General features: G+C 34.1%; 1 protein-coding gene across 1 annotated transcript in view; it reads right to left on the bottom strand.

The window, feature by feature from the left end:
- Nucleotides 1-13917: 13917 nt before the first annotated feature.
- Nucleotides 13918-19328, bottom strand: part of LOC110098364 (lipid phosphate phosphatase 2) — a 6093-nt gene continuing 682 nt past the window's right edge. Inside the window, exons 2-8 of the mRNA XM_020825184.2 lie at nucleotides 17893-18114; nucleotides 17676-17763; nucleotides 17472-17581; nucleotides 17163-17256; nucleotides 14945-15133; nucleotides 14776-14835; nucleotides 13918-14238 (exon numbers count right to left, since the gene is read on the bottom strand). Of these exons, the coding sequence (XP_020680843.2) occupies nucleotides 14027-14238; nucleotides 14776-14835; nucleotides 14945-15133; nucleotides 17163-17256; nucleotides 17472-17581; nucleotides 17676-17763; nucleotides 17893-18108 (969 nt within the window). The 5' untranslated portion in view covers nucleotides 18109-18114 and the 3' untranslated portion in view covers nucleotides 13918-14026. The remainder of the gene's footprint in view (nucleotides 14239-14775; nucleotides 14836-14944; nucleotides 15134-17162; nucleotides 17257-17471; nucleotides 17582-17675; nucleotides 17764-17892; nucleotides 18115-19328) is intronic.

Below are 19328 nucleotides of genomic sequence, written 5' to 3'. Positions count from 1 at the left end.
GTTTATTTTTCGTATCATAATCTTGGGATATTGAAATATGCTTGTTTAGAGTATTAGGGTTCTATTGTTCTTTTTGGCTTTAGATCTATGCATTCTGCTGTAATTGGTGTTTTTGTTTGAAACTGTGTCCTTTATAGTTACATGTTTGCATCATAAAGTCTGTCACTTTGTGATTGTAATGTTTTTAGTTACTCTTTGAACAAATTAAGATTAGTTGGAGCTTCATCTCAATGATTCCCTTATACTTCATTATGAATTCTTGTAATGGAGGTGAAGAATGCAGCGCTTGCTTCATAGGGTTTTTTTTTTCGTGTAATATCTTCATAACCGTAGGTAACTACTTGTTTACTGGTTAGGTGACCACCAACAATTAACTTGTAATGTGACATAGTTTCTGAAGGTTTATCATGCTTATTGCAACACTTGGGCTTATGCTAACATGTGAAATTAGTCTAGATAATTTTGAATATTTGTTATGTGGTAGTTTTTGTAGTTTCTATTTGGAATTTAAGCACCATGGAAATTAAATATTTATGATTTTTATGCTTTATGATTCAAATGTAGTGTGAAGCACGAAATTGGAAAAATTGAAGTCAGTTTGAATTATATTGTCTACAATGTCTATCCAATTTTTTGGGGTCACCTAGTTTTTAACAGCAACAACAATGGCAAGCCTTTATCCCACTATATGGGGTCGGCTATATGAATCCTTTTTTTCTTCATTGTGTCTTCTTATTAAGAGTCAAATTCTCATTCAATTCTAATAGAAAAGGTCATTTCTAGTGTTTTATAACCAAGTTTTTATAGGTTTACATCTACCCTTCTTAACGTAGGTCAAATCTAATACATCTACTCTCCTAATTGGGTCATTTGAGGCCGAAATTTTATATGACCAAACCATCTTAGGCAATTCTCTTTGATTTTATCTGCCGCTGAGGCTACTCAAAACTTTTCACGTATATATTCGTTTCACATTTTCTCTCTAGTGTAAGCCCACTCATCCGCCTAAGCATCCTCATATCTGCAACAATTAACTTAATTTTATGTTTCTCTTTTAATATCTAACATTCTACACCATAAAGCATTGCAGATTTCACCAACATTTTTTTTATTTTTTTCCTTTTAAGTTTGAGGGTTACTTTTCTATCACATAACAAGCCTAATGCCTCCACTTCAACCAATCCAACTTGAATTCTACTAATAATAGCCCCATCTATTTAACCATCATTGGGTCAACCCATTTTTGCTATAATAATTTATTTTGGTGTTTTATTGATTCATTTGCATTCCTCTTATATCAAAACCAATTTGATTTATTTATTACCTTCTTTTATTAAGTTTTACTCTAAATGTCTGTTTCATATTAATTATTTCTCAGTATATCATTGTATTACTTCACAACAATCTTAAAACATATGAGTCACACCCAATTTGAGTCGCCTATAATTATCATAATTTTAATCAAAGAAATTTTGAACATTCTTTACCCTTAATATTAATATTGAAATGTTTTTCTAAGCAGTCTTTGTTTTCTATCTTAAAGATTTTGTTAAAAAGATATATTAATTAAACTACTTAGATATCATGTCTATTCATCATTTCAAAACTTAAAATTTCTTTCTCAATCTTATTAAATTAGTTAGTTATCTTACCTCACTATTAATTACATTCTACCATCGAATTTTAATTTGTGCCTCTTAAAATATTTTGTATGACTAGCAACTTCTCACATTTGAAATTTCACTATCTTATCTGCCGTCAATCATTTCTTTTTAATAGTTATAAGAACTTCTACTTTATCATCATTGATTAACCTTTTTTTTGAAGCACCTAGTTTAATTATTACAAAAAGACTTTCTCTCCTTTTATGGTTGAAATTATTTCTAGTACATTGCATTTCGAATGCTTGTGTTTTGAAATCCTATTACTTGGAAGAAAAGGAAATGCAATGTAAAATTTCAATGTATGTAGAATACATCATATAGGTTATTTCAATACATTTGGAATTTTTGCTCCATTTGGGTGAATTCCAAATGGACAACTTGTGTGAAGTCAGGGGTGTCAGTATTTGACACGACTCAAAACCCTGACTTGAACCCGAGACAAAAATTTCGGGTTTGGGTTAACTCGAACCCAAAACGAGTGGGGTTCGGGTCTCGATTTTCTACCCATTTTGAATTCTAATTTGGGTTGATCCTGAAACTCGAAAATGACCTAAAACACTATAGTTCAACGTATTTATGAGATTTGGCCATGCTTCACAGCGAGCGAACTTCGTTGCTTCCTATCAAAATGTTGTAACTTCCGATCCGATCGGAAGGGAACGTTGTCCATGGAGCAAAGTCAAACAACAACAACGATGAGAAAGAGAAGATAAAAAAGCAAACCCTAGACGCCTCTAAGTGCATGAAAGTGAAGAAAGGGGGAAAGTTCCTTTCACAGCGAGCAAGCTCCCGTCGTTACTTCCGATCAAAATGTTGTAACTTTCGATAACGTCGTCGAAGGAGCGAAGTCGAACTGCAACGAAGGAGCCATAGAAGCAATTCGTGCAATCTCCACACCTGTGGAACAAAGCCGAACAATAACGACGAAAAAGAGAAGATAAAAAGCAAACCGTAGATGCACACAAAACGAAGAAATTTACTTCACAGCGAGTGAACTCCCATCGTTTTTCTTCCAGTCAAAATATGTGGTTGGGTTTAGGCCTGAAAAACTAACCCATTTACAAAAAGGGGTCGGGTTTGGGTCGGGTCAAACAGTCCTGGGTCAATTTCGGGTTGGACCCGAACCCAATCTGTGACCAGATTTTGACAGCCCTATGTGAAGTGATGTCAGTCACACTCACTACCCACTGTTGTTGTTCTTCGACCACCTACACTATCGCCCTTTGCCAGCCATCATTGGTCGCCACCAGAAGTTGTCAGCTATTACTTCCTACAACTACAGGCCACCTCAACCACCATTGGCCACCTTCGAACAATTATTTTTCAAATACACTGCAATTTTACTTTGCATTTCTTCACCTTTCAAATAAAAAAAAATTGTACTTTTACACTTGTGTATTCAATCAAGCAATTCAAAAGTATTTTCAATAAATTAAATTTACTTAACACTGAATTTTTTTTATTCTAGCTGAACAAACTAAACCCTTGTCAAAAGGTCTTTGGATTTTCTATTAAAGTTTTTTTTTTATTTCTAGTAATGTGTTTGCGATGCTACAATGTAATCATTAGCTTTTCCCCTTATATTTCTAGCACATATTCGATACCTAGCATGAATTTGCTCATAGCCTATCCTTCTTGAATTTCTATGCTTATTTAAGCCATCAATAATAATTCTTTATTCCTCGAGTTCAGTTCTGAAACATTGTATATAACATTGATATTTTACTTTATAGAAATCACTATCATTAATTTTATACTTAATAAATTTTTTTAAACTACTTATCCAGTACTTTTAATTCTATTTCTATCGTTAATCCTTTCATATTGTAGACTATCTTTCAAATAGGGGTTGTGTCAATATTTGACACAACCCAAAAACTTGACTCAGATCAGAACAAAAATTCTAGGTTTGGATCAAGCCATTTGAAAAATGGGTCAGGTTCGGGTTTCAAATCCTGATGTGATTGCAAATTTCCATCGGGTTTGAGTCAACTCGTAAACCCAAAATCAACTCGCCAACCCGTGCACTACTTTTGTTGTGGCTACTGCCCTGCACTAATTTCCACATCCACAGACGCTTGCCTGCACGTTGAACACACTCACTCATACTCTACAGGCTCCTCTGCGCCCGCTCGCCCATGCCCACTTGCACACTCGCGGCTCACTTGTTGCGCTTGCAGTTACCCTCGCCCATATCAGCGGGTTGACCCGGATTTGAATCGGGTCCGGTTCAGGTCTAGTTCTATGATCTATTTTCCTAATCGAGTTGGTTTGGGCCGAGACAATTGATGATGGGTCATTTTCGGGTTGGATACAAAGTTGACCTTAAAACATATTTTGACACCCCTACTTTTAAACATATGATATTATTATTTGTTTCCTTGTTTGAAATTGTGCGCCTTGAGTGCGCCTCAGTTCAATTTGGTCCTTCTATGAGTCAAGGCGGATGCGTTGAACATGATATGCTAGGCATACACCTCAAATAAACAGAGAGTGCGCCTCTTAAAAAGTTGATCTGAAAAATAAAAACCTAAACCTAATATCTATATTTTTAATTTCCTTCATTCTATTTGACTTCGCCTACCTTGCACTTCGAACTTCGGCTGCCATCGTGATCTTCGACTTTGCATGTGTGCGTTCATGCTCATCGACTTCGCCTGGACTTCGACTGCCTTCTTCTCTTCGTGTTCCTCCTCTTCGACTTCGCCTAAGCACTGCAGGTTAGGTTTATGATGTGTTTTTTAAGCTTCATTGCCTTCTTTGATGACGTTCTAGAACCTTCATATTCTTCTTCTTTAAACTTTCATAGGTGGAGTCGCAGGTCGAGAGTCCGTGCCCTATTGGATTGGATCGAAAGTCCGGAAGGTTTAGGGCTCTCTGCAGCAATTTCTCCCATTTTTCGTCGTTTGAGTATGTCGATATTCACCCACTTTGTTGAGAGATTTTTCATTTCATTCTCTTGTCCGTCCTTTAATTATGGAAGTTTTAGGAGTAAATTTTTGTTATTTTTGATGAATTGATCTAGCTTTTTTATGTTTTATATATATGGCAATTTATTTTTTTATATTACTTCTAATATATTATTAGATTAGCATTCAAAAAAATTATCATTTTGATTTTATGCAATTTTATCATTTTGAGGCTTACGCCTCGCCTCATGAATGAAAAACATCTCAATACCCAATTGCACAATTTTAAACATTGATTTGTTTAATTTTAATGTGTGATATTCTTTTTTTAGTTCCTTAAATAAATTAGAATTTACAAGTGATGAGGACATCGCTCAGAGATTCAGACACGTGTACCAGCGACGGAATCGTAGATCGACGGCTACAATTCAACATCTTTACTTTTGACACATTATGTTTTATCTAGTCTTGTTCTATGCATGATGTTTTTATTTAGTTTTCTTATTTTTCGATTTTACCCCTATGGGGAGTGTCTTGTCATTGTAGCCCGGAGGGCAAGTTTTTACTTTTTTTTGTCATGTTGGAGGCCTATATATAGTGGCCCTATGTGTTGTAGTTGGATGATGGATGATTAAATGAATTTTTGTTTTATCTTCTTCTTCTTCTTGTGAGTGCACTAGAGAGAAGGGAGAGCCCAACGAGTAGGCAAACGCAATACTCACCAGTCACTGAAAGAGTCCGTGGCTCATGGTATTCTTCTACGTTTTTATTCCATCTCCGAATATTTCCCCACCGACTTCTCGTTATCATTCCACTTTCATTCCGCCACCAAAATACCCCTTGATCCCCGCTAAATTCCCCTTCCAAAATCCCACCCGCCGGCCTAGCTCCTAGCCACCTCCACCCAAAGCCAAACCCGCCTCTTCCCTCTTGACCGCCGGCCCCATCCACCTCTTAAATCATTATGATGATTTTATTTGTCATAATGATCCCCCTAAATTTGCTCTTGCAATAAAGAAAGGAGTTAGAAAATTTTGAAATTCAAAACTTTTCTTATTTGCAAAATCTAAATAAGAAAAGTTTTCAAATTTGAATCCAAACTAAATTTAATTTAGAGATGACTCATTATTTTTCCTCCTAATTGGCTAAGCTTGTTTGGAAAGAGCTTAACTCCCCACAATCCCCTCTCCCCTCTCTCTTCATGTCGCCGGCCCCCATGTTGGGCTTCCCCCATTAAATGCTCATTTAATCCCTCAACCTTATTTTAAATTTAATATTAATTTCAAATGTTTTCCCTCCAAATCCACTTAAGCTGAAATTAATTTCAATTTTTCTAATTCTCCTTCCCCTCTCTCAAAACCCAACCAAATCCCTCTTCTTCCAACCAACCCCCCCCCCTCTCTCTCTCTCTCTTTCCAACCCTAGCCGCCCCTTCTCTTGTGCACCCCCTACCTTCTTATGAAACCCTAGTTCTCTCAGGACACTTGAAGCCAATAGAAGAAGACAACCTCCTCCTTTTTCATTGTCATTGGTACATGGCCGATCCTGAGGTTGATCACGGCTTCGCTTACAACGACCTCGGGGAGATCGACATCCTCTTCTCCCCCTTCTACAAGCCTGACTGGGAATACGACGAAACGGTGGAAAGATACGTCAAGCGCATCCTCTACTGCTTAGCGGAGGCGATTGATCTTCAAAAACCTAAGACGCCTTGGCTTCTTATTGGGAGATCTACCCCTTCTCCGTCCGTGGCTACCTCTCCATCAATAAAGACCTTCGGTACCATCTTCCTAGTGGCAGTTTCTCTCATCGTAGGCTTCATCTTCATCCGCTAAAGCTTGAGAGTAATTGAGTGAATAGGAACTCTAAGTGACTATATCTAAATGTTACGTTGTGGATTCTTGTTTACTTGCTATTAGCATTATTACTTTGTTTCGTAGTTATTGAGATTGTCCTGTTATCCTACTTGTAACTTTTGTCATCATTTAATCTCTTATTGAAAATTCTATGAGTTTGGATTGAGAGAAGCTTGAGTTCTTAATTAGCTAAAGTTCATGTTCAATCTTTATTGTTAAAACCTAAGCAACTCTTGCCGCGTGTTTGTTTTGCATCAACAAGGGAGTTGCATGTTTATTCTAACAGCTTTTTATGCTAGTGTTATTTCTAATGTTAAATCTTTCATAATGTAGACCAGCTGTTAAACATATGATATTATTATTCGTTTAGTTATAGTGTATACTATTCTTTGTTTTTTTATCTAAATTCGTTTAATTTAAATTTATATGTGAATTGCATGTTTCTTCTAACTACTTCATCTGCTATAATGTAATCTTAAATTTAGGTGACTGCACTTTCATCCCTTGAAACTTAATCCGTCCTTTTTAGGTGCTGTGATTTTTTAAATTGTTAGTATTTTTCTCCCATCCACTTAGTACAGTTTCTTGTCTTGTCAACTATATGATTAGGTTCTTGTTTGACTAAGGCTTCGTTTTGGATGACTTTTTTTATTGCTTTTTAAAATGGAGTTTCAGTATTAAAACTCCGTTTTAAGAAGCAATAAAAAAACCTTTCCAAATGAAGCCTAAATGAGTAAATGCATAAATTGTGTTGCTGTGTTGATATGTTTTATCTTTAGTAGGACTTTTTAGAGTACGACAGGCAAACGAGTCATTACAGAACTGGGCTGAAGTGCAAAGGTCTGATTCCACATGATCAGGTATGTGGTAGTAAGATACTTCTGTGGCTTTCCATAATGACTGTTTGGAATGTCTGTTTTATGGATGTTAAAAAATGTGCTAATGGATTTTGTTTGATCAGCTTGATTTTTATTGGTGTGTTCAGGTAGTCAGTCCTCTGTTGATGTCATGCTTTAAGCAGTTAGTATATTATTTAGATCAAATTTAGTAAAAGTGCTGTTGCATCTCTGGATTGCGGATTTTGGGATAGCTTTTTTAGTGTTTTTTGAAGTAGTTTTTTAGTTAAAAAATGTTAATTTTTGTATTAAAAAGCTATTTTAAGAAGTAGTAAGAAAGCCGTTTTGGGGCGGCTTTGTTTAAGTTGTTTTAAGAAGCTTTGAGAAAATTATCCCAAACGAGGTCGAAGCCTTAGTTCTTGTAAATCTTCCTTTATAAGGCATCCGGATTGTAACCCATTATTTTTCCAAGACATGATATTTATATTCTGGTTTCTTCATTTTAGCTTCTGTTTATTTTGATATTGGATTGGAGACGATTTTGATTGGATTTAGGGTGCTTATAATCAATGTTTTTTATTTCTAACGATCGAACAAAAAGATGGATTTATAAGTTTTTTATTATTTTCCAAATAGATTAAGTTACTGGATGTTCTTATACTTACATATCTTACATGCCAACTTGGTGAACTGTTTTTGCGTATTTAAGGAGTACATAACGCTTTTTAGCCTTTGAAATGGCACAAAGATGAGAGAATTTGATTCAGCTCCTGCTGCTTGATGTCTTTTGGCTGAGGCTCTTAGTTTTTTATTTTTAATCTATATATTTTATTTCATGGATCTTTGTTGTTTCAACCAGATTTATTCTTCACGATTGAATTTACTCTTCAGTTTTCATTCTTTTCATGCTTGATGTTTGTCTTATAAGCGTGCTTCTAGTGATCTGAGCAACAACGATCTGACTATGACTTGAAGAGATTGATTGAATGTTATTTGGTGTGATCTTTAGTCAAGTTTAAGCCTAGTTATATTAGTTTAGTTTGATTCATTCTAGATTTGGCTTGGCAAATTGAATGGAATTGGCCTGTATTCATCTATTTAGGTAGATATATGAGGTATGTATATATCTAAATATATGTGGGAGGGATTTACATAGACTATAAATTTTTTGTATAATATCTAAATATATGTGGGAGGGAATTGTTACAATCTATCATTTGCATTCTCTTTTCCTTATGGTGATGATGTCTATCATCTCCTTCTATGAAGTGTGTTTTTACCCATGTTCATCTCCTATGATAGACCTTAAATCATCTATGCTACATACTCTTTTAATAGAGGTTATAATAGAAGTTGGGGAATGTGAATTGAGTAAAAATAAAAGCATACAAAAATTCTCTATCTAGTATTCGAAGCATAAACCCTAGCTTTGACATTCATAATCCCAACCCAATATTACTTATGATTCATCTGCCATTACCTGCGCTAATAGACAAACCAACGCCTTTTATCATACTATACCTAAAAATCATGATGTATCTCAATCTTCGCATTCTTTTCATTGTGTGAAACTCGGATTATCATGCAAAATGATACTTCTTAATATTTCATCAAAATTTGACTTGATAAGGTACGAATCTCAATGCATAATTGAAATAGAAACTTATGAATTAAAATTTAGAACTATCCATACTTTGATTTTAGCAAATTTATAGTCAAAATAAATGTACCAATGAGAAGAATCCAATAACATCAAAAGTGGATTCATTCGAGTTCGAATAAACCTCGATCAAGTACTTAATGAGCAATAAGAAACTTTAGGACAATAATTTGATAACAAATGATCTTCAAATCTCGCATGCTTATCAGCAAATTGAGGGTTTCGATGAGACAAATCGGATAAGCTTGATATTATTTAATTTTGAAATTATTAAGATACTTACTTGCTGAAAGAATTGTCTATATTCGAGGGATTCAATGCGAGCTATCAAATGGAGTTTTTCAGATTTTGTCTATCTATATTAGGCATGCCACTCAAAATGTGTGTGTGTGACGGCCGAAATCATAAATTGATGCACGATGCTATGAAATGGATTTTGTCGTTGCGTTTGGAACGTCTATGTCATACAAAATTGACTATAAATTTGCTTAACAGAAATTGCAGAAGAAATCGACGCGCATCTTGAGATGAAAATGCATGGATTTTGAAAAACACATGCAATTTAAGGCAAAATAAATTATGGCTTCGGTTTTTGTTTCTATAATAATAAATCATCTGAAAGAATACATCATATATGTCAAAATCCTGCACAAATCTCTGAGAATCCTGCCAAAATCCCGATTAAATCCCTCGGCACTGACGACGCTGTCGCTCTATGTCTGAACTCCAGCTCCGACCTCAGCTCTTCCTCCTGCTAATTATTCAATCACAAGCCGCAGCCACACCTCCCTTCTGCCTCTGATTACGACATTCAGATATGATATTCCCTGTTCAAAATCCCTGCTCTGCTTGTTTCGGTCCTCTTCACCAGATTGAACGAAATACCTACGGCCAATAAGAGATCCACACTGAATCCCTTCTATTTACTGATCTCATCAAGTCATGGCCATTCAACCTCCTGTTCGAATCATCTACACTTACACTTGCTGATCTCCTGTCTTTATGTTGTATCCTTAGTTATGCATCCTGAATCCAACCTCTGATTCCCCACTCCAGCTCCTCTTCCACTCTAGAACTTCACAAGCCGAATCCACTCCATAGAAGCGATCAGCTCACGTCTCCAAACCCGTCGACCACAAGACTAATCCAACCTTCACCAAGCATCCCGACCCTGCCGAGCTCTATAGCCACAAGAAGCAGACGAGTACAACTATCCAACTTGCCTGCACTTGAATGATTGTTGCTCGTGCAATTTGCATACAAACCAACAAAAAAATGCATATGCAATCATACACCCACATGAGCCCTAGCGAGCGTATTATGCATATACACGTGATGTCTGAGGATGTCGTGCGGATTTAGAAATGAATTTAAATTTGATGCCGATCCTTTAATATAAATAGATGAGTCGACATATTTCAAACCATTAAATAAATGAATGGTTGTGCTGTTGATCGATATATTAATTTTAATATGTTCATATTAGACCTTCAAGGTCTATAAGAAGAAAAATTTATTAAATAAAGACACAAAGCCAGCAACGAAACGATCCTTTACTAGCAATTAGACAGAGTCGATAAAGTTTAATGGATAATTGCAAAAATGCCCCATAAATATCTGCATGAGCACCGGCGAGCGTGTTAAGGGTATACACTTGATGTTTGAGGATGCTACACGGGCCAAATGATAGATTTAAGTTTGGGCCTGATATTTCTATGCGAGTAGATAGAAGTAGACAAGGCTCAAACTATCAAAAAAATATATGATCACGACGTTGAACAAGATATTTATTTTAATACGTTCATATTATGCATTTAAGGCCTATAAACAATAAAAATTCACTCACAAAGGCATAAAACCGACAACAAACTAAATCCTATGTCAGCAATTAAATATAGTAAAAAACGATTCAACAGATAATACTAAAAAATGCACCTTAAATACCCGCATAAGCCCTGACAAGTGTGTTATGAGTACACACGTGACATCTGAGGATGATGTGCGTGTCAAATGATAAATTTAAGTTTAAGCTTAATCTATATAGAAGTTGACAAGGCTTGAACTAGCAAATAAGTATATGATCGTGGTGTCGACCAAGATATTTATTTTAATACATTCCTATTAGGCCTTGAATGCCTATAAATAATAAAAAATCACTAAATAAAGGCATAAATCCTATGAAGAACTCGATCTTTTGTAGGAAAATTGACAGAGTCGACAACGTTCAATCCACAAATGTAATTACCTATAAGTTACCACGATGAAGACCGTGTTAACGTATATCTTAACTAGAGGGGTCAATTCTAAATACTCAAAACACCACGCAAATACCTATGAAATCCAAAACTCTAGATAATATCAAAACTTGAAATATTTAAAATTGAAATCAACCATCAAACGCTTAAGGCAAAACCCAAACATCCTCCATGATAGTTTATCTAGATGCATAAATTTAAATATCACTTCAGCTCACAAGAAGCCAATGTCTAGTCGAGAAAATTATTAGAATTCATTCTCAAGCAGTTTCTTGCCAGTAAGGATGTGTCATGTATCCTTTAATTTGAGGTTTTGTCGCCAGATGGCACTACATGTAAATGGTTATGATCGTGCCCCTCCGAACCGGGTGGTTTGTCGTCAAATGACACAACTACATTCGGTCATGGCAAGAGCCCGTATGCTCCCCAATGGAACTAAATCCTTGAGATACGAATCAAAAGGATATGATCGATAAGACACAATGTCCTTTATTAGCTAATGTGAATACAAATTTGACCCTTTAGACAAGCATCCACCCAAGTCTACAAGGTACCCTTGGACGACACAACCCATGGCTACTAATAAGGATCCTTCTATCAGGTGTTATTCTCTAATGATTCATGTGATACTGATTCTGAATTATAAGGAGATAATTACTATACCGACGGGCAAAGAGTGACGACTCTATTTATTGATCCAACGGTTTACTGATATTTATACAATACTCAAAAACATCGTGATAGTTAAGACTTCTTACTTACTACTAAAATGCATATTCTTGAGGCATTGTTCATATTATTGTATGAATTTATTGTTATTGAACGGATTTATTGTTACTGAACGGATTTACTATTATTGTATTATTCTGCTGCTCTTACCACCAGATTATTATTGTTACCGATTTAAATACATATATTATTTAATACTACTGATTCATTGTATTAATACTAAACATGTGATACATTGAGCATGTGATCTAAAATATCTAGATACTATAGGTACACTCTTATATGATTTTACTGCATTGGTATGTTTTCAACAGTCTTTATCAATGTTTTGATTTGATGCTTTATCTGATTTCTATAATTATTGATATTACGGATATGATGATTGCTTTAGATTTGACACTCATAGTGATTTACTATTTTACCAGTTTCATATTGTAGTGTTTGATCTACATTGATTCAATGATCATATAAATATAACTGCTATGATTTGATCCTTGACGTGCATATTGTTCATATACCGTGCTTTAAATTCAATTATAGTTTTTGTGATATGCTAGACTTTTTTGCTCATTATATATGGTTAAATAATTTTAGATATGGGTAGAGGATCAATAATGTGAGGTTAGTCAGAATTCTTTCAGGTTAATGTTCTTTTTATTTTAGTTATTCTTTTGTACTCAGGATATGATTGATATGTAATGATTGTATAAATCCTAAGTATTGTATCTGATTTTAAATCGAATGCAAATATCTATATTGATGTTTTAATCGATAATTTTATTTCTGTTACTATTGATATTAATAAAAGAAATTATATATATCTGATTATTGTTTATTAAAAGATAAAAAAAATAAATATTCTAATTTAGATTTTGGGGCATCACAACAATGACCCGGGATGACAAAACCATGGGATCCTAATTGGGTCCATCATTCCCCACCATCCGCTTTAAGTGCAAGATGGTGAAATATCAAAATTTCAAATACATAAATCATGTTGTTAATATATGCCGAATATCACGTATCTACATATACGATGTATTCATTTGACATCTAACTTTAATGGAAAGTTTTCTCTTGTTATCGGAAGAGGTAATTAACTATAGGGATTTGCACCTATAGGAAACAAGAACTCATATCAAAAAGGCCTCACAAAATGACAACAAAATCTCTTGGTAAATTCTTATCTACAAACTCAATCTGTTTTCTAAAAATTTACCTCATAACTTAATCCATTAAAAATCTCCTAAAATCAAAGAGGGGAGATCGGGGTGCAAATTTTTAGAGCCCACATGTGATTAAATTTGCATCTACCACTTTACATAATTTCGAAGATGATTTATTGTTATATTTTAATGAACTTTCAACATCTATTTTTTATAATATATAACAATCATCATATTCTACAAAATTCTTATTTACATGTCACCTTAGTATCCAATTACTATGATATATATAAATAACAAATTAAATATAATATGATGGTGTATGATAAAATTTAAGGAATTCGTGGCATATTTGTAAATTTGAAAATGTTGATTAAAATTCAAAATCAATTGTGATTGTTATCTGTAGCATAAGAAACATTTGAATATCAATTTTTATAAACTTTTTTATAAAGAAAAAAAATATCAGAATATCCTAATCCTGATGTCAATTATGTCAAAATAAACTTATAAATTATTAAATTTATTTTGAAATTAATATAATACTAACTCTTCATATTTAATATTAATTTAAAATTAAATTTAAGAAATTTCAAATACAATTTATTTAAAAATATATTGACAAAATTTTCCCTATTTTTAATGTTATTAAAGAAGGTTAACTGCTGTGAGCCTGCATTTGAAGGCCCCCACACCAGAATCTAATGAAATCAAGAATGCTTTTTCTCATATGGGAGAAGAAAAGTCAATTCAGAGGCTCAAACATACCTACAACATAATGTTAGAAGTTTCGTAAATACATAAGTGGGGGTTTTTTTTTTTGGGGCATCTGAATCAATTTACAAAAAAGAAAAAAAAAACTTAAAATAATAAATCTCAACCCTACTGAAGATTTCTAGTATGATAGATCCAAAACAAACATGCTAGAAGTACAAAACTGGTTCAGGAAATTTACTGCCTCCGAGCAGCAGCAGCACCACCAGCTTCAATGCCATTGAACATTGGGCTCGAGTCTCGCGAAGCATAAGGATTCTGCCCATCTAATGCAATATGGATGGTGTGCATCTCTGCAGGCCTCGTCATATTAGGGGCATTCGTAGTAGTCGAAGCTGCTGTGTTGAGCGCCTCTGCAAGCACTCGAAAATACGCATGAGGTCCCCAACCTGTAACGTGAGACTACTTGATTAGTTAAAATGAAGAGCTTCCATAATAAATATATTGATCACGTTTTAGTTAAAATGCATGATTTTTTTTTTATTTATAAAGACATCAGAAGTAATTTGAAGAATGTTAAATATATTTCTCCATTACAAAATGTACTCCAGATGATCAAAGAAGAAAAAAATAATACTAAAAGTTCTAAAATATCATTCCAATTTTTGTCTTAATGCAGCAGGAATGAATGTTCTCAATATTCCAGAACAAGGCACTGCAAGGATGCAAATCAATAGTTTGGAAGCTAATACGCTTGCTTCTTCACTGTTTTACCAAACTAGGGTTTGTTTGGGAAGACTTTTTTATTACTTCTTGAACCAGCTTTCTAGTATGAAAATTTTAATTTTTTACTAAAAAGCTACTTCAAGAAGCAGTAAAAAAGCCGTCCCAAACGAAGCCTAAAAGAACTTAGAACATTGTATGTCTAATATAGAAGAAGTTGCTATAATTCAGGAATAGAAGGAAAGATAGAAATGGAAAGGTACCATCTGCATCGTAAGGGGGAGGGAAGAACTGCAAATAACAAACTGAAGAAACCACTAGTCCTGAGAAACAAGCAAAATGCAAAATTATAGAAAGAAAGTTAAAGAAGTGGAGATCATGAAATCATTTCATATGACAAGAAATACATACATCAAAATCTATATTACTAACCTAAAGATCCCCCAGCAAATACATCTTGCCAGTGATGCCAGTAGTCATCCACGCGAGAGATTGCGATGAGGGCTGCACATAGAACAGGAAGTAGCACTATGCAAAGTTTGGCTGCATGGCCCCTCTTATCAAAAACTCTGATTTTCCCGGCTAGATACCATGAAAGAAAGCTCAAACCAGCAAAAGACCCTGTATCGAGAGAGAGAAGATCATATGGTTTATGAAATTATTCAGAAATGATCTCAAAATAAGGTAAGTTGGAAATTTTGCAATGGCAATAATGTTACAATCATTCATCCGAAGTAAATCAAAGATTCTGATTTTACAAGTTCTTATAACAGTAGAGATTAGTTGTCCCCGCTTAAATTTTCATTAACTCCTTAAATAAGCTATTGCCGCCTCCAAAATTTTTGTATTCACGAAAAACTACAACCAGCACTCATTTTTTCTTTTTCTAAATTTATCATGTTAAAACCCTCATTAAACGGTTTAAACCCCTACCAAACTTTCTGACAAAACTAATTTAATTAAATCCCTCATTTAATTCATCCCTGCACTCCTTTAACCAACTCTTTTATCTTTAATTATCCTGTCCCCATCCAATAAAAACAATTGCTTCAGCGGTAACAGTTCCCCGTCTTTTTGAAAGAAAAATCTCAAGGCAAATCTTAACTTTTAAATTAATAATTATACTATAAAAATGATTTCCTAATCACATCTAACGATATATACTTTTAATTTATGTCTTGTATAAGAGGTAAGACAACAAAACCGATAGAAGACAATAGTAGCATATATTAGCTAGCAGCCAAAGTGTCTCCAGAATACCCTTTAGCTGCAGTCAAAAATATATTTGGTACCAATAGTAATCCTGGTTTTCGAATACAATGATGATTAATTCATGCTGATACGGTTTTTTATCAGAAGCCATTTGATGCAAATTAAGGTTTTGTTTGGGACAACTTTCTTACTACTTAAAGCAGCTTTTTAGTAAAAAATTAAAATTTTTGTACTAAAATATTGTCTTAAGAAGCATTAAAAAAAACGGTCCCAAACAAAGCCTAAGATAGAGATGAAAGCATGCTATCTTTAAAAGCCCAACTGACTACAAGAAACAATTCCGTTCGAAATTTCACTTCTTAAAGGGTATTAGAATATGTCAGTGTTCTAGACAGGTTAGTCCTGCATATATATTTTTTGCAATATCTTCACGAATTTGTCTGAGAATCAAAACAAATATTAAGCAAGAAAACATTAAATAATTAACACACAAGAATGTCACAATTTATAGTGTTAAACACAAAATGGATGAAGCAATTTGGGATAAAAAAAATTCACATACCATCAGAACCTTTGTAAATCATGTACTACTTATTTTTATTTTTCTACAAGCGAATATAAGAGACATCAGTAGCATTCCCTTCCATGAAACATAGGATCTTGGAATTCAATTAACGTAAGACCAGAATAAACATCATTATTATTTGCTTTGCTAGTCCCTAGCATGCACTGAGTAGCACCGTGAAATGACCCTCTACAGTAACGGAATATGATCATGTACTAAATATCTAAAATTGCATGATTGAATCTTCCAAATAGTAAATAAACCGCAAATATGGAAATGCGTTTCCTACAGAAGTGCAAATTCATCCTTCAAAGTTTCACAAAAAGATATTTTCTGTATATCTGAAAACATTGCCTACAAAATGAAATAACTCGGTTTGAAGAACCTACTTAGGCTTTTTTTCTCCGTTTCCGTTTGAATACGCCGAAATCAATTAGTATTTACTGTTTGGAATCAAAGCTTAACAATATAATTCCTTTTTAATAAACATCGTTTTTTCGGCGGTTACAAAATTCTTTTTGTATATGCTTCTTCGGTCACAAAACGGAGTTTCGGAAGCGAATTATGTCTTTTATAATAAAATCTCAAAAGCAGAACTCCTAAACAAACAATTTAAAATTACTTTCAAGTATTAATAAGCACTTTTAAAAATATTAGTCAAACATATCTCATTATTGAAACTCCATTTTATTGAACGGCTTTTTCTCAACCTCCTTTTCTAAAACTCCTTTTTATGTAAGCATAAACCGAATCAAACGAAGCCTTAATATTGACAAACAAAATCAGAATGTTGGCTATTCTGCTTCCATCATAAGCCTTTATGAAAAGGGTTCACCAAATTAACTTTAGTTCCAAAAATATTTTGCCACTTACATGAAGAATGCCCGCTAGGAAAACTCTTGTGCCCTTCCTTGATAACGCTTTTCTCTCCATGGCATATAACGCTCGTGGTAAAGTTATCATATCGCTGGACAAAACCATTTCAGCATATGTGTTAGCTAACGCAAACTGAATCATTAAGGCTTCATTTGGGACGGCTTTTCCTTGCTTCTTAAAGTAGCTTCAGTACAAAAATTTAAATTTTTTACTAAAAAGCTTCTTTAAGAAGCATAAAAAAAGCCGTCGCAAACGAGCCTAAATCTAACAACAGAAACAACTTGCTAAAAAAATAAAAGAACCCACAGGAATTCCATCTGGAAAACAACGCCAAAAGAAATCTGGTCGTGGTCTACCAACAGCATCCTTTATTGCATCAGTTAAGACCGCAGTAATAAGCACAGAAAAAAGGAGGCCTGCTTACATGTGCCAGTAATCAATAAATTAACTCTTGTAATGAACACGTTGAGTTTAATAAAAAAAAGACACCAAAATAAATAAATAACTTACCCAATATTGCATTGTGCAGATCATAGACATTCCTCTTTTTAAAGTATATACTGATGATAATAAAAATGGGCAAAACGACAGCTATCAACTGTTCAATAACCAAAAAACAAAAACAAAAAATTGATTTAGTTTTTATAGCTTGAACATCAGCAAGCGCTGAATAACTAAATGCTATATTGTCTAAATTAACCAAAAAATATGGCACGTAAGAACGTACAGGGACTGCCCAAAATGGAACAGTGTTGCTCTTCATTGGATATCTAAGATCTGTCATCATATATTCTCCCACAAAGCGGTGATAGGGTTCTATGACATTCAATATGATATCTATAATGGCAAGAAGTACTAGTATGATCCAATCATGCTTGTGGAATTTAAATACTTTTGCTCCATGGGATCTTAAATTGTGAGCACCCAACTGAATTTCCGGCATTGTCACCTAGCAGAGAGAAAACAATGCAAAGTTGCAAACATAGCCACAATCAGTTAACAATTATTTAAGCGTCAAGAAACAATTAGGCCTAATAAAATCGAAGCATTAAATCCATCTCATTGAAGGAAACTTTCAGAGCCATAAATCAGCTATGGCTTTAATCAAAATTATGGTTCGCACTGTAATAACAAAGTTTCCATCCAAATGCCTATTTTTTTTTTTTTTTTTGAGATTTTTTTCCGAATGGCAATCGCTGTTGGATTTTGAACGCCTTCCTATTATATGAACCATGCAATTTTTTAAGTTTGTTGTTGGCCGCAAGATGAGTCTAATTTTTGGTAATTATATGTAAAAGTAAGTTTGGAGCAATCCAGTATTTTACCATGGATAAGTGTTGACGAGAGTTATTTTTCAGTTCGGTGTTTTTCTCCAACCAACTGATTTTAATGGAGGAATTGTTCTTAAACAGAAAGTTACCGGGAGAGAATGATCTTGATGTTGTACCGCTATAATTTTGTTTGAAAGCTTGGTTTGACATTGCTTTCGAAGCAAAAACCTCTTTTGTATGATTTAGGTCGAAAATAAAAGCCGGCAATGGTGTATATCATCTTATCCGATGTCGGTGTTTTAAGAGCTTGGAAACTGAAAGAAAAATCAAAATATCCGATAATTTCTTTCGATCTTGTAACCGTTGGTTCCAATTGTGGTCAATATCCACATTCGTCAATCTCTATGTTCTTTATGAGAAGTTATGCTTGGGCTAGCCGGGCATGATATTTGCAAGCTCCAATTTTTTGCTACCAAAGCACTGACATGTAACCTTTCTAACCCCTCAAGAAGCTTGTTTGGTTCTTGAAGGGGAAGCTTCTTTCTCTTGAAACATCATAATGAAAATTGGATGATACAAGAAAATTGTATTGCATTAAATAGTAGACAAAGTCATTATTGAATGAACATTTGGTGGAGCCATTTAAGTTAGCTATTTATTAAATAATTGAGCAGGCTCGGTTATGAGAAAATCTTTATTCAAGTTATCTGTAAAACAAATATGACGCGAGGCTTACGTCAATGAGTATCATGCTATTCATTTAATGTATTGGTTCCACTTAAGCTCAGTTATACTTCCCTCATTAGCTTCTATGTTTGAGAGCAATCTTAAACTGTATGCACTATATCTTGACATTGAAAAGTCACAAATGCTAAATTATCATGCTAGTTTT

The sequence above is a fragment of the Dendrobium catenatum genome, unplaced genomic scaffold, assembly GCF_001605985.2.
Source record: "Dendrobium catenatum unplaced genomic scaffold, ASM160598v2 fragScaff_scaffold_1619, whole genome shotgun sequence".
Taxonomy (NCBI): Eukaryota; Viridiplantae; Streptophyta; class Magnoliopsida; order Asparagales; family Orchidaceae; genus Dendrobium; species Dendrobium catenatum.
Note: the sequence above shows the minus strand (reverse complement) of the source record. Positions and strands in the feature narration are given on the sequence as shown.